This window comes from Osmerus eperlanus, chromosome 4, assembly GCF_963692335.1.
Source record: "Osmerus eperlanus chromosome 4, fOsmEpe2.1, whole genome shotgun sequence".
NCBI classification, from domain to species: domain Eukaryota; kingdom Metazoa; phylum Chordata; class Actinopteri; order Osmeriformes; family Osmeridae; genus Osmerus; species Osmerus eperlanus.
This window is the reverse complement of record NC_085021.1, coordinates 23,476,474-23,487,214: the sequence shown is the minus strand read 5'-3', so window position 1 is coordinate 23,487,214 and position 10,741 is coordinate 23,476,474. Positions and strand designations below refer to the sequence as shown.

Here is a 10,741-nt window from a genome sequence, read left to right as displayed (position 1 = left end):
TTTTCTCTTCTAGTGAAATTTTTCAAGCATTTAGCCTACTCATATTGCGTAATTCATAAAAAAAAACTTTGAAACAAACGACTGTAACAACGCTGTCACCGGCAGTATTTCAGATGGAATCGCGATTCAAACAGTACCATCTGCCTACTGAAAATATGCCCCCAAAAACGTAAATAAGTTTGACATCTATTTAGGGAGAATAGGCTATTTCAAAAGAGGTTTGCTACGAGCAAGCTAGTTGTGGTGGCTAGCCAAACTGTGAGGGGATTGTTTGAAAGCGCCGGAAATGAGAATGTTTCTTTTGACATAAAGTTTAGGCTGTGGCCCTGAAGCCAGCGACGCACCACACAAGCTTGAGTTTAATACATTATTTAATGTTACATTACTTACTGTACATGCAAGTCTTGATTTGCTTAAATGTACATGTATGATGCTGTTAGTACACCACGGCACGATACTCGCTGTATCGTGCAACATCTATGCACGTTGTATCCATGCGTCGTTGCTAACGTGTGCTGACGCTGTGACGTAGGCTAGCACTGATCACTGATACCCTTTGTTGACAAAAGGCACTTTTTGCCGCAAAAACTTAAGTTCAGCCTAAACCGTGCAACGGAACGTAAATCCCAATAGAAGCAGCGCAATCGAGACCAAGACGAACATTTTGACACCGCCGTTTTCTATGTAGTCCAAATATTGACTGATCCTTAGGGGTGGGAAAATAATAATAATAAGATATATGTGAGAGAACAAAGGTTGTGCCCTTGCCGAAGGCAAAGCACACCCAATTAGGGGGGTCAAACCCCCCCAGGCCCCCCCGTACTTCGAACCCTGAGTAGGGCTCTAAAGTTTTATCAAAAGTTTGGCGTGAGATTACCATAAGCTACCATATTTTTTATTGTCTGGTTTTTAACCCTGTATTACTGGAAACAACTATCAACTCCGCAGAAGTAGGCTAATCTGCTCTGATAATAATAATAATAAATTGTATTTGTATTGCACTCTATATTCAAAGCAATCTCCCGAGTGCTACAAAGCATATAGTAATACGAATGAAAAAGAATCAAAGTTGAATAATTAAAATAAAATAAAAGATCAAGGTAAATAGGAGTCAGGTGGCTGAGCGGTCAGGGAATCTGGCTAGTAATCTGAAGGTTGCCAGTTTGATTCCCGGCCGTGCAAAATGACGTTGTGTCCTTGGGCAAGGCACTTCACCCTACTTGCCTCGGGGGGAATGTCCCTGCACTTACTGTAAGTCGCTCTGGATAAGAGCGTCTGCTAAATGACTAAATGTAAATAAATAATTGAAAGCAAAACCTATAAAACACATTTAGTGAAAAGCTTTTTTTTTTATATATGCTTTCAGGTTTCCTTTAAAAACATCTGTCGTCTGAGGGGCCCTAAGATGGTCAGGGAGGGCGTTCCACAGCCTAGGCGCAGCTGACGCAAAGGCCCTATCACCCATGCTGGATAGCTTGGTTCTAGGGGCTTTAAGGGTGTGTAGGGTTACATTTACATTTATGCATTTAGCAGACGCTTTTATCCAAAGCGACTTCCAAGAGAGAGCTTTACAAAAGAGCATAGGTCACTGATCATAACAACGAGATAGCCCCAAACATTGCGAGCAGCCAAAACATGAAGCATGCATTGTGAAAAAACAAATAAGTGCCAAAGGGAAGAACCACAAGAGCATGCAGTTAAACAAGTTACAATTAAACAACATGAAACTCCAAAAAGTGCAAGAGTGTACTTGTAGAAAAACAATAAACAGTAAAACATTTCACAGCGAGTACGAGAATTTAAAAACCGTTACAACTAACCAACAAAAGCAACAAGTCTCTCAATACGAGTCATTGTGATCCCGGAGGAAACTAACATCAGGTCCAGCCAAGCATTCCTATGTGCCGTTGTACTCCCGGAACAAGTGCGTCAAGGTTGCAGATCGGAGGGTGCGTGAGGAGGTCTGGGGGGTGAGGAGTTCCTGTAGGTAAATGGGGGCATGTCCGTGAAGGCACTGGTGGGTGAGGAGGGAGACCTTATAATGAATTCTGAATGGGACAGGGAGCCAGTGAAGAGATTTCAGGATGGGGGTGATATGATCGTACTTGCACACCCTCATCAGGATCCTGGCAGCGCTGTTATGGATGTATTGCAGTCTCTGGATGCTCTTGCCAGAGATAACGATGAGGAGTGCATTACAATAGTCCAGCCTGGAGGAGACAAAGGCGTGGACAAGCTTCTCTGCATCTGCCAGGGTGAGTGTAGGACGGAGTTTGGGGATGTTCTTGAGGTGGTAGAATGATGTCTTACAGAGGTGTTTGATGTGTGTGTTAAAGGTGAGCTGAGGGTCCATTTTAACACCCAGATTGGTGACAGAAGCAGAAAGGGGGATGTTTTGGCCAGAGAAGGTGATACTGGTGATGGTGGAAAGGCGGAGCTGATGTGGTGTGCCAACTAAGATGGCTTCCGTTTTGGAACTATTGAAGGAAGTTGAGCTTCATCCACGCCTCTATCTCCTCCAGGCAGGTGGTCAGTGTGGATGTTGGCAGGGGAGCAGAAGAAGTGGGGGTTGTCCTGAGGTAAAGCTGTGTGTCATCAGCATAACAATGGAACGATATACCATGTCTGCTAATGACTTCGCCAAGGGGGAGCATGTAGATGGAGAAGAGGCTGGGGCCCAGCACAGAGCCCTGAGGAGGCTGGGGCCCAGCACAGAGCCCTGAGGAGGCTGGGGCCCAGCACAGAGCACTGAGGAGGCTGGGGCCCAGCACAGAGCACTGAGGAGGCTGGGGCCCAGCACAGAGCCCTGAGGAGGCTGGGGCCCAGCACAGAGCCCTGAGGAGGCTGGGGCCCAGCCCAGAGACCTGAGGAGGCTGGGGCCCAGCCCAGAGCCCTGAGGAGGCTGGGGCCCAGCACAGAGCCCTGAGGAGGCTGGGGCCCAGCACAGAGCACTGAGGAGGCTGGGGCCCAGCACAGAGCACTGAGGAGGCTGGGGCCCAGCACAGAGCCCTGAGGAGGCTGGGGCCCAGCACAGAGCACTGAGGAGGCTGGGGCCCAGCCCAGAGCCCTGAGGAGGCTGGGGCCCAGCCCAGAGACCTGAGGAGGCTGGGGCCCAGCCCAGAGCCCTGAGGAGGCTGGGGCCCAGCACAGAGCACTGAGGAGGCTGGGGCCCAGCACAGAGCACTGAGGAGGCTGGGGCCCAGCACAGAGCCCTGAGGAGGCTGGGGCCCAGCACAGAGCCCTGAGGAGGCTGGGGCCCAGCACAGAGCCCTGAGGAGGCTGGGGCCCAGCACAGAGCCCTGAGGAGGCTGGGGCCCAGCACAGAGCCCTGAGGAGGCTGGGGCCCAGCACAGAGCCCTGAGGAGGCTGGGGCCCAGCACAGAGCCCTGAGGAGGCTGGGGCCCAGCACAGAGCCCTGAGGAGGCTGGGGCCCAGCACAGAGCCCTGAGGGACACCGCAGGTGACTTTGTGGGTGTGTGATTTGGCGTTGCCCCGGGCGACGTGCTCGGTTCTGCCAGTCAGGTATGAGATAAACCAGTTGTGAACATTTTCTGAGAGTCCAATGGTGTATTGCAGGCGATGGAGGAGGATGTTGTGATCTACTGTATCAAAAGCAGCTGTTAGGTCCAGGAGGATGAGTAGAGATGAGGAACCAGTGTCTGCTGCCATCAGGAGGACGTTGGTGACCCTGACCAAGGCTGTTTCTGTACTATGGCCAGGGCGGAAACCAGACTGAAACTTTTCAAACAAGTTATTTTGTTTGAGGTGATAATAGAGTTGTGCTGCAACAGTTTTTTCCAAAACCTTTGATAGGAAAGGAAGATTGGAAATGGGTCTGTAGTTGGAGAGAACTACTGCTCTTCCCCTGGTTCTGGTGTAACGTAGCGTAAAACCTGAGGGATTCCTGCACTTTCCGTCTTTGACGTGACGTTAAAAACAGCTCACACCGCAGCAACGTTATAAGGGGAAAATTAGAGAGGTATTGAAACCCTGACTTTTTCAAACCGCGGTATACCTTGAAACCGGCCCATGCCTAAGGAGGAGAGAGAGGAGAGGAGGGGAAGAGGAGGAGGACAGAGGAGGAAGGGAGAGGAGGGGAGAAGGAGAGGAGGAGAAGAAAAGATGAGGAGGAGCGGAGGATGGTAGGAGGAGAAGAGGGGAGGAGAGGTGGAAGGGAGAGGAGGGGAGGAGATGGAGGCGGAGGAAGAAGGGAGAAGGAGGAGGAGAGGGAAAGCAGAGGTAAACAGGAAGACTGGAACAACAGATGGTTTATACATCACTTCCCTCAGGGGAGACCTGCCCTGGCACACTTCTGTGTATTCATATCTCTCTCTCCCTCTATCCCTCTCTCCCTCTATCCCTCTCTCCCTCTATCCCCCTCTCCCTCCCCCTCCCTCTGTCAGGGTAACAAGGGTAAAACAGGAGTGATCATGGCTGCCTACATGCACTACAGCAAGATCTCAGCAGGGTAAGTCCAGCCAGCCGACTCCTCTGACCCCATCATGGCTCCACAGTTTCCACCCTGTCAATGGCTCCGGCTGTGGGAATGTGGAAACTAGTACTGGTTCTGTCTAGAAGACCAGCCTCTAGGTCTAAAGAGGTCTACTAACCCTACCTGGGATGACAGACAGACATACAGATCAGGATCCAGCATATACTGAAGAAATAGAGATGTGTAGATGTAAATCTCAGTAAATGTAGGGCTGTGCAGTCCTATGCCTTTATATATCTATAAATAGTGTGTGTGTGTGTGTGTGTGTGTGTGTGTGTGTGTGTGTGTGTGTGTGTGTGAACAGTGCAGACCAGGCCCTCAGTACTCTAGCCATGAGAAAGTTCTGTGAAGACAAGATTTCTTCATCCCTCCAGCCCTCCCAGAACAGGTGAGACTACACTGACCAATCAGAACACACCAACTACACTGACCAATGGCAACACGTATTTCAAATCCTAATTTCATATGGATAGGTGAAAAGCAAATAAACACACCCTCTTGTTGAACCTCCCCTCAGTATAGTAGATATACCCTACATACAGTATATCTACTACAGTATATCCTCCTCCAGGTATATCTACTACTTTGGGGGGCTGCTGTCAGGAGCCATTAAGATGAACAGCAGTCCTCTGTTCCTGCACCAGGTCCTCATCCCCACCCTGCCCAGCTACCAAGCACACAGAGGTGTGTCTGCATGTACTCTCCGAACCACATCCAGAGACAGACAGAGAGACAAACACAGAGAGACACAGAGACAGAAATAGACAGAGAGACAAACACAGAGAGACACAGAGACAGACAGAGAGACAAACACAGAGAGACACAGAGACAGAGATAGACAGAGAGACAGAGACAGAGATAGACAGAGAGACAAACACAGAGAGACACAGAGACAAACACAGAGAGACACAGAGACAGAGATAGACAGAGAGACAAACACAGAGAGACACAGAGACAGAGAGAGACAGAGATAGACAGAGAGACAAACACAGAGAGACACAGAGACAGAGATAGACAGAGAGACAAACACAGAGAGACACAGAGACAGAGAGACAAACACAGAGAGACACAGAGACAGAGAGAGACAGAGATAGACAGAGAGACAAACACAGAGAGACACAGAGACAGAGATAGACAGAGAGACAAACACAGAGAGACACAGAGACAGAGACAGAGATACAAACACAGAGAGACAGAGATAGACAGAGAGACAAACACAGAGAGACAGAGAGAGACAGAGATAGACAACAGCATTTGCATGTAGATGTAGCATTAGATGTAGATGTACAGTGTGTCAGTATGTATGCATGCTACACAGTATGTATGCATGCTGCACAGTATGTATGCATGCTGCACAGTATGTATGCGTGCTGCACAGTATGTATGCGTGCTGCACAGTATGTATGTGTGCTGCACAGCATGTATGTGTGCTGCACAGTATGTATGCGTGCTGCACAGTATGTATGCATGCTACACAGTATTTATGCATGCTACACAGTATGTATGCGCGCTGCACGGTATGTATGCGTGCTACACAGTATGTATGCGTGCTACACGGTATGTATGCATGCTACACAGTATTTATGCATGCTACACAGTATGTATGCATGCTACACAGTATGTATGTATGCTGCACAGTATGTATGCGTGCTACACAGGATGTATGCGTGCTTCACAGTATGTATGCGTGCTACACAGTATGTATGCATGCTACACAGTATGTATGTATGCTGCACAGTATGTATGCATGCTACACAGTATACTTTGTTGCTTTGGTACATTTGAAATATACCAATAATAATAATAATACCCTTGCCATTTATTTTTTCATATTTAACTTATTATATTGTTATATATGTTTTTTGTGATTTATGATATGAACTAGAGAGGGTACAATTTCTGGGGAAATTGTAGGGTGTGCTTGCTTGCGTCGGTTGCACAGGGGTCCGTTTTTTAATTACATTTTTACAACTGATATTTCTGTATATTTTATATAAAAATGCATACTTATTATTTATAAAGATTACATAGATTTAAAAGCATATTTTTTTTGCTGCTCATTTACAACTCAAAATACGAGTGAAATGTTTTCTCATTTCCCCTGCAAGAGGGAATGGTGATCGGCTATATACAGTAGCAGCCTCATAGTTGAATAAAAACGAATACATTTGTCAGACCGGTGTAAAAATTGACCTAATCTCTATGACTTAAACGTCCTTTTAAGTTTTTCCCTTCTCGTGATATTTTCAGGCATTAAGCCTACTCATATTGCATTCATTCATTAATAAAGAACCCCCTTTGAAGATTATTCTACTACGTTACCGGCAGTAGAAGATGGAATCGCGATTCACCATCTGCTAACTGAAAATATGCCCCCAAAAACGTAAATAAGTTTGACATTTATTTAGTGGAAAATCGCTCATTCATAAAAAGCTCACTGGTAGCGATCAGTCAGTAACAACGCAAAATGCGATATAGCCCTGTGTGGAGAAGCTGCCCCGGTAAATTGTACTACTACAGTAGGCTACTAGACTACTGCTGTGTTCGTCTTGGTAGCGATTGCATTGGTTGAATTGGATTTAACGTTCCGTTGTACGGTTTAGGCTGAAATTAATTATTTTCATGAACAGATTGACAAAGTTTAGGCTGTGGCAATAAAGTTCAGGTTAGTAGTCAGATAGACTTTTGATTTAAGTAAGGGGAGTGCCGAACATGTTCTGTCGCCGTTTGACTTCCTAAACAGCTGTGTAGATGTTTTTGTAGTGTCTCGCGTAGGCTACAGTGTTGCAGTAAGCAACACTGGTTTGAAACCACAGGTAGTGATAATTTCACCAACAAATCGTTTACTTGTAATGTAATAATAAATCCTACAACAAAAATGTATTTGTGAGGAATGTTTATTTTAACGATTAAAAACAGATGCATCATAGACCACTGTAGTATGTGTTGCCCAGGCAAAAGTGAAATAGTAGACTACTGTTTCCCGAAAGTAGATGTACTTCCTTAATAATATCAGCTTATATTGTACATTACACATCACAATTGTGTGTCATATCACAAAGTAAAGTGAGTAAATAGTTATCACCCTGGCCTCTTTGCATGTGGCATTTCTGCAGCTGCCTTGCAGTAAAGCAGTTAAGGCCGCAATATGCTTCTGCGTCTCCGTTTACGGATGGGCGGGCGCACGGATACGGACGGATAGACTGCGTTTATGGTTCTCCGTAGGCTGTGGGTGCTGAAAACAATTCACCGCCAGAAGAGTAGGTGGCGCAACGTTTTTTTGTAAATCGTCGTGGAGTGTTTATTTACCTAGGTTATCGAGAAGTCGGAGAAAATTTACAAATTAGCCGTTTCATCAATAAAATACGCACATTTTCAGCAACTACACTGCCCATTTCTCGTCACATTTTAATTCAGATGCTGATTTACATGTACTGTTTAGCTGAAATATGAATTGTGAAAACTTACAGCAATGGCGGTCAAAGGATTCTGTTCGTCCTGTTTATCCCGGCAACCCCCCCCCCCTGCCCCTGACGCAAGCGATTCTTAATACTGACCAATCACAGCCAAGGTGGTCTCCGTAGCTCTCCGTCGCTCACGACGGATAGTTATGGCGTGAAATTAGTGCCAGGAGAGCGAGCTCTGTAAAAACGATTTGTAACTTGCAAAAAAGATTTGTGTCTCTGTAGAAAATGATTCGTGTACTTGCAAAAAAAAAGTTTTGTGTCTCCGTAGAAGAAGGCAAGATTTGTGTACTTGCATAAAAGATTTGTAACTTGCAAAAAAGATTTGTGTACTTGTAAAAAAAGGTTTTGTGTCTCCGTAGAAGAAAAAGATTTGTGTACTTGTAAAAAAAAGTTTTGTGTCTCCGTAGAAGAAAAAGATTTGTGTACTTGTAAAAAAATGTTTTGTGTCTCCGTAGAAGGCGGGAACAATGCTCCCAAAACCATCTAAGCCAATCAAATATAGCCATTTCTGTGTCTAGTATCATTGGACATTTTCGTCTGTCTATCACACAAAGAACGTCAGCGAATAAGAACAAAACTAGAGTGCTGATGATTTCAATGACGAGTCATTTGGTAAGTAGTTCAAAATATCCATGGGCATGTACCTTTAATGCAACATTTAAAGATTATTCGGTTAGCACACTCTTAACAGTATAAATTAATGGATAAGAGTCGTAGTAAGTTGAATAGTTTTTTAATGTAAATATGTATACGGATATTTAATTAGACGACCAGTCATTAAAGCTAGCATTAGTTGGACAATGTGCAGCTAAATTGCAGCCGGTAAGCATCATACTAAGCGTTCACAACTTTACATGTTTTTTAATGTTGGTGTATTCGCCATGCTAAACTAAACATGAGCTGAACACACTGGATAGATCTCAAATGTTGGCTGGGAAAGTTAAGCGCATAAATTAAAAAGATATGGATCTTTCACTCTAGAGTGTATTATTTACTGCCAGCTTTCATTTCGAATGAAAACCACTAACTATATTGAGTGATTTCGCGGCAGTTCCCTGCCATTTAGCTGCACATTGCCCAACTAAGGCTAGGTTTAATGACTGGTCGTCTAATTAAATATCCGAATACATACATACATTAAAAAACTATTCAACTTACTACGACTCTTATCCATTAATTTATACTGTTAACAGTGTGCTAACCGAATAATCTTTAAATGTTGCATTAAAGATACATGCCCATGGATGCATGCCCGGAAGTCAGGTGGCTGAGCGGTGAGGGAATCGGGCTAGTAATCCGAAGGTTGCCAGTTCGATTCCCGGTCATGCCAACTGACGGTGTGTCCTTGGGCAAGGCACTTCACCCTACTTGCTTCGGGGGAATGTCCCTGTACTTACTGTAAGTCGCTCTGGATAAGAGCGTCGACTAAATGTAAATGGATATTTTGAACTACTTACCAAATGACTCGCCATTGAAATCATCAGCATTCTAGTTTTGTTCTTATTCGCTGACGTTCTTTGTGTGATAGACAGACGAAAATGTCCAATGATACTAGACACAGAAATGGCTATATTTGATTGGCTTAGATGGTTTTGGGAGCATTGTTCCCGCCTTCTTCTACGGAGACACAAAACTTTTTTTTACAAGTACACGAATATTTTTCTTCTACGGAGACACAAAACTTTTATTTACAAGTACACAAATCTTTTTCTTCTACGGAGACACAAAACTTTTTTTTACAAGTACACAAATCTTTTTTGCAAGTTACAAATCTTTTTTGCAAGTACACAAATCTTGCCTTCTTCTACGGAGACACAAAACTTTTTTTTGCAAGTACACGAATCATTTTCTACAGAGACACAAATCTTTTTTGCAAGTTACAAATCGTTTTTACAGAGCTCGCTCTCCTGGCACTAATTTCACGCCATACTCCGAGGGCTGACGGAGAGCTCGTAGAGGGCGTTCCTCGGAGAAGAGGGCGTCCCCATGTGTCCGTTTTTCGAAAAACGCAGAAGCATATATAAGCCTTTAGCCTAGCTAGCGTTATCTCCCAGAAGTTAACGAGCTGCTAAACTAATGTTCTGCTAGAGGTAGTCTTTTTTTTTTTTTTTGGTGAAATACAAATAGGTATTTGCCCCAACGATAGTTTAATCCTTCTTGGCGGCGGCCTTCCTCATGGCGGACAGAACGTTGCTCAGCTCTTCCAGCTCTTCCAGCTCTTCCAGCTCTTCCAGCTCTTCCAGCTCTTCCAGCTCTTCCAGCTCTTCCCTCTTTCTCTTGGCGCGGATGTGAGTTCCAATCCTCTTCTTGATGAACTTGAGGGCACGCTTATCCTTGGACATCTTCAGCAACTCCATGGCACGCATCTCGTAGGGGGCGAAGCCGCACACCTCTCGGATCATGTCACGCACAAGCTTGCTGTGCTTGGTCAGGCGCCCTCGTCTCCGACCGTGTTTTAGCGCTGTGACGTTCTTGGTTACCGGGTTGCCTTTGTTAAGGCCCACGGCCATAGGATACCTAATAGCCATGTCTGCTTACTACAATGGCGGACAAACCGGAAGGCTCTGCTAGAGGTAGTCACGCGAGTTTTCGTGACGTTAGTGACGTAAGTAGCGTCATTGACTGTGGCTAGCAAGTTAGCCACCGTTAGCTTCACTTTTCGCCACAAAAACTTAATTTGTATTTAAACCATGCAACGGAACGTAAATAAAAATACAAGCAACTCAATCCCTACTAAGACGAAACTTTTGTCTATGTAGTCCAAATATTGACGAAGGCTTAG

The 10,741-nt window shown here is 45.1% G+C and overlaps 2 protein-coding genes across 3 annotated transcripts in view; one reads left to right on the top strand and one right to left on the bottom strand.

Annotated features, from left to right (window-relative positions):
* Nucleotides 1-10,741, top strand: part of tns2a (tensin 2a) — a 46,753-nt gene that overhangs the window by 18,655 nt on the left and 17,357 nt on the right. For both annotated transcript variants that reach the window (XM_062460443.1, XM_062460442.1), the window contains exons 10-12: nucleotides 4,404-4,468; nucleotides 4,797-4,880; nucleotides 5,064-5,176. In XM_062460443.1, coding sequence (XP_062316427.1) covers nucleotides 4,404-4,468; nucleotides 4,797-4,880; nucleotides 5,064-5,176 — 262 coding nt within the window. The remainder of the gene's footprint in view (nucleotides 1-4,403; nucleotides 4,469-4,796; nucleotides 4,881-5,063; nucleotides 5,177-10,741) is intronic.
* On the bottom strand, nucleotides 10,056-10,516 carry LOC134019498 (large ribosomal subunit protein eL36-like). Its single transcript, XM_062460449.1, has 2 exons — nucleotides 10,212-10,516; nucleotides 10,056-10,148 (listed from the first exon to the last, which is right to left on the bottom strand). Exons 1-2 carry the CDS (start codon nucleotides 10,485-10,487, stop codon nucleotides 10,107-10,109), a joined length of 318 nt encoding a protein of 105 aa, XP_062316433.1. The 5' UTR covers nucleotides 10,488-10,516; the 3' UTR covers nucleotides 10,056-10,106.

Excerpts from the sequence above, each read along its gene's own strand:
- LOC134019498 (XM_062460449.1), bottom strand. The coding sequence starts at position 10,487 with ATGGCTATTAGGTATCCTATGGCCGTGGGCCTTAACAAAGGCAACCCG. Across the intron at positions 10,149-10,211 it reads AGAGGGAAGAGCTGGAAGAG|GTTCTGTCCGCCATGAGGAA; the intron begins CTGGAAGAGCTG and ends GAGCTGAGCAAC.